Genomic DNA, 4,481 nt, shown 5'->3' with positions numbered 1-4,481 from the left:
TTATAATCTAGTTAGAGGGTGGGGAGGAACATAGAAATGTGTACAAATCAAATCCAGCAGACTGTGATACATTCTACTGTAGAAATACAGAAAAAATGCTGGGAGAGCCCTAAGGAAAGAGATGCCTCACAGCTGGCTGGAGGGGAGCTTCCTGGAGGTGGTGACTTTGGACGAGGTGAGTCACCCGGGGTCCCACAGTGAGGTACCGATTTCCTTCCCACCGCTCCTGATGGGGGAAAGTCTCAGATTGGTGCTGGCAGATCTTTCAAACTCTAACACTTGCTAATCTCCTTTTTTAAGCCAAAATTCAGGCTCAGATCCTTCCGTGGGCAACCAAGCTCTAGCTGGAACTTAATAACATTGTTTTGTTTTCATTGTCTTTTTTTTTTGACAGTTATGATCTATTTCAGACAAGTGATACTTTTCTTAATTTACAGATAAATTATTTATTTTATTATTATTTTCCTTTACAGATAAATTTATTTAAGGAAAAAAATCATGGATTTAAAGGGAAAATATAGAGTTAAGCTTTCAGGTGGTTCATGGCTATGGCCAAAATTTACAAGGGTGGTGGTGCACCAATGACAGATGTTTAGGATACTCTGGCATAGGGTATAAAGCATGTGAGAGGGCAAAATCGGGGGGAAAGGCTGGAAAGGTGGTCAGATCATGGAAGGCCTGATCAACACAGTAAGGAGTGTGGCTTTTATTCTGTTAACCATGGCGAGGTGTTTGGTCAAGAACAGGCAGAGAGGATGCCCAGAGCCGTGCCGGGCTGGGCTTGCCCTGGCCTCTGAGTGCTGGGTGACGGGGAGTCTAGGGGCTGGGACAGCACTGGGGAGGTTGCTGTAAGAGTCAAGGTGAACAGGTATAGGGCCGTGGACCAGGGTCAAGGTGGCCCAACTGAAAGAGAGGGAGGGCTGGGTTCTAGAGCCCACCAGGTGTGTCATAGGGTGCCCATCTTCCTCTACTTTATATGTGGGATGCCTGCCACAGCATGGCTTGACGAGCAGCACATAGATCTGCGCCCGGGATCTGAACCGGTGAACCCCAGGCCGCCGAAGCAGAACGTGCAGACTTAACCACTGCACCACCGGGCCGGCCCCAGGACAGACTTCTTTTCCAGAGGCGACGGACCTTACAGCCTCCAATCCTCCTCTCCAGCGTCATTTACTAAGAAAATTCAATAGTCTCTGAGTGGGTTTTACTGAGTAAAGGTAACATCAGAAGAGGCCAACCCACGCCCGTCTCTCCGGCCTCGTTAGGGGGAATTGGAAGTGCAATCAGAGACGATGGAGAAAATGGACTTGTGCCTCTTTATCCTGTATTTCCCCATGGGAAAAGTCCGCTGTCGGCCTGATCTCTTGTGGTGATCCAGTTTATTCCATACAATGAACATCTGGTTTTCTAAGACCTTCAGCTTCATTTCACTGAACATAAGCCGTTCGAGGATCTTGTCCTGGAGGGCAAAGCATGCATGCAGTCTCTCCATTTCTTTTGTGTTCATGAAGTTGCTGTTGGGCTTGGCTTCGGGCATCTGTGACTTCTCTGCCTTTTCCTAAACTCCCCACCACCACGAAAAGAGGAAAAGTTGGTTAATAATGATAGTCCCTTCCCAGGCCAGGTGATTTATAAATGTCAACTTAAAAGAGTCTCACAACCAGCCTGCAAGGAGAGCATCTTTGCCACGTCTTGTGGACGAGACAACTGGGCCCACTGAGGGAGGGTCCCTTTCTCAGCATCACCCAGCCTTTGTGGGAGCCCCAAACCCCCAGGACCCACAGTTGCCTTTGGTTCATAGGAATAAATGAAATGGCCCGCTAATCTGTTGTCACGGAGGATACAAAACCCTCAACCCAAACATGCCTGTATGTGGAGCTTGCACTTTTCCCAGTGTGCCTCTCTGGGAGTTTGGTCAGGCCTCGTAAAATCTCCAAATGCCGTGTCTTGGTGGTCTCGTGACATGCTCTAATCTCCACAATCCTCAGCCACCTCTCACACATTTAATAGCAACACTTAATTTTTTTCTTTTTGGATTCAGTGGCAAAATCCTGGTCTTTAAAATCATCTAAATATTAAATATTTCAGACATCTGAAGAAGGTAAATATTGCAACAAATCTCCATGTTCCCACACCAGCTTAAGAAATAAAATATCACAAATGTAATTGAAGACTCCTGTGGATACCTCTCCTAGAGTGTTCCCCTGAAACAGAGAACTAAGGAGTTAAAAAATCTTCCCTAGGGGCCGGCCTGGTGGCACGGGCAGTTAAGTTTGCACGTTCCAGTAGCTGGAGGTTCGCTGGTTCAGATCCCGGGTGCGGACATACACACTGCTTGTCAAGCCATGCTGTGGCAGGCATCCCACATATAAAAAAAAGCAGAGGAAGATGGGCATGGATGTTAGCTCAGGGCCAGTCTTCCTCAGCAAAAAAAAGAGAAAAATCTTCCCAAGAGCAAAAACTTTGAGATAAGATTTGCTGGCTGCAGCTACACATACTCAACATAATCAACTGTTATTCAAAACTAACCAGGTCTTTCTGTCCCTCCTTAGTATATGAGTGAGCTGTCTTTCTCAGAAAGTCAAGGTCCAGACATCAAGATTCAGCCTTACAAGGCCAAATACAGGCTGAAGATGAAAACCAATCAGAACACTGGGGCCAGCCCAGTGGCATAGTGGTTAAGTTCTGCATACTCTGCTTTGGTGGCCCAGGTTCTTGGGTTCAGCTCTCTGGTGTGGAACTACACCACTTGTCAGCTATGCTGTGGCAGCATCCCACATACAAAATAGAGGAAGATTGGCACAGATGTTAGCTCAGGGTGAATCTTCCTCACCAAAAAGAAAAAAGAAAAGTCCAGATAACCAAGGACCCACACCTGCAGGTTCCCTTATTGCCCCCTCTCTCCACATAATCACATTCCTCACAACCTTTAAACCCCCTTGCCTCCCGTCTTTCGGGGAGACAAATTTGAGTGCTTCCTCTCATCTCCCAGCTGATGTCATCCAAGATAATAACCCCCTTTCCCTGCCACAAGCCTGGTGTTTCAGAGTTTTTCTCTTTATTGGCCTTCCTGTGCGATGGATAAGTGAACCTGTGTTTGTGTTCGGTAACACCCCACCCTCCCTGAACCTCCTCTCAACTGCAATCCCGAATTTCGTATTTATTTTTTCTAGGCATTTCTCTATACCAGTAGTTCTCAATGAGAGGCTATTTTGCCCTCCCCAGGGGACATTTGGCAATGTCGGGAGACATTTTGGTTGCCACAAAAGGGGTGAGGGGTGCTATTGGCATCTTGTGGGCAGAGGCCAGGGATGCTGCTAAACATCCTACAATGCACAGGACAGTCCCCACAATAAAGAATTATCTGACTCAAAATGTCAATCTTGTGGAGGTTGAGAAATCCTGCCTTAATCTGCTTTCACTATACATATGCATCCATAAACAAGGCAGGGCATTGTTTTGTATGTTTTTAAACTTTATATAAAAAAAGATGTCAAAATCTAGGTACATTTCTGCTATCTTGATCATTCTGTTTCACAGATGTATCTACGTCTATGTTCTACGTGTATCTTTAGTTCATCCATTTTAATGTTTTCCACTTTACAGTAGTTGTTAGTGTTGCCAAAGCATGTTGACATCAAACATGAAGCAGGAGGGAGAGTCCGAGATGGTCTCTGTTTGACAGCGGAGGCAACTGAAGCCATGTGAAATGCCCTTCATCATCCAAGAGGGGGCTGCAGGGCTGGGACTTAGACCAGAGTCATGGATTCCTCAGTCTTGCCCCATTATCCTGACCCCTACCCTGTCCCTCCACCCTCCCATCTAGCTGGAAATAGCCCATCCCCCTCAGCTGAAGCTAAGGCCCCTCTCGCTCACCTGCTGGGGCTCTGCGGGGGTAAGCTTGAGCTCATACTTGACCAGCCAGTTGCTGAGCAACAGCAGAAGGAATAGGAAGCCAAACAAGGCTGGCTTATAGCTGATCAGCCAAGCCACCAACGCTCCTATGGTGCCTGAAGAAGCAAGCATTCCGTGGAGAGTTCTGAAAAGAGACATCAGTTCCCCCAGCATTATGGCTTAGAGGCACCCAGGCCCCGAGACCCTGCCTCAGTGCCCCTTCTGGGACAGTTGCCCTCCATGACAAGAGTCACGGCCACCCCCTCCTCTGAGTTATAACCAGCTCGCCTCCCCCAGCTGCCGCATAACAATATTAGCCACTCCTATGTCTTAAGCGGCCACTATGTGCCAGACTTTGACAGTTTGCAAGCATCGCCTCATGACGTCCTCACAAGAGCCAGCTGATGTAGGCCTTAGTGACACTTCATTCATTCAACAGTACTGCTGGGCCTAGCCACTGGGAGTAAAACAGCCAGCAATACAAAGCCACTACTCTCATAGGGAGGGAGACTGCAAATAAAAATTATCCAAAATTTGAAAATAAGGCCAAAAGATTACTGCGAGCTCATTCACAGTCACACCAGAAT

General features: G+C 47.2%; 1 protein-coding gene across 1 annotated transcript; it reads right to left on the bottom strand.

The window, feature by feature from the left end:
* Positions 1-1,187: 1,187 nt before the first annotated feature.
* TEX46 (testis expressed 46) lies at positions 1,188-4,213 on the bottom strand. The gene is made up of 2 exons (XM_008520739.2): positions 3,877-4,213; positions 1,188-1,558 (listed from the first exon to the last, which is right to left on the bottom strand). Exons 1-2 carry the CDS (start codon positions 4,066-4,068, stop codon positions 1,262-1,264), a joined length of 489 nt encoding a protein of 162 aa, XP_008518961.1. The 5' UTR covers positions 4,069-4,213; the 3' UTR covers positions 1,188-1,261.
* Positions 4,214-4,481: the final 268 nt, after the last annotated feature.

The sequence above is a fragment of the Equus przewalskii genome, chromosome 2 (genome assembly GCF_037783145.1).
Source record: "Equus przewalskii isolate Varuska chromosome 2, EquPr2, whole genome shotgun sequence".
Lineage (NCBI taxonomy): Eukaryota > Metazoa > Chordata > Mammalia > Perissodactyla > Equidae > Equus > Equus przewalskii.
The sequence above is the reverse complement of the archived record's forward strand: the minus strand, read 5'-3'. Positions and strand labels throughout refer to the sequence as shown.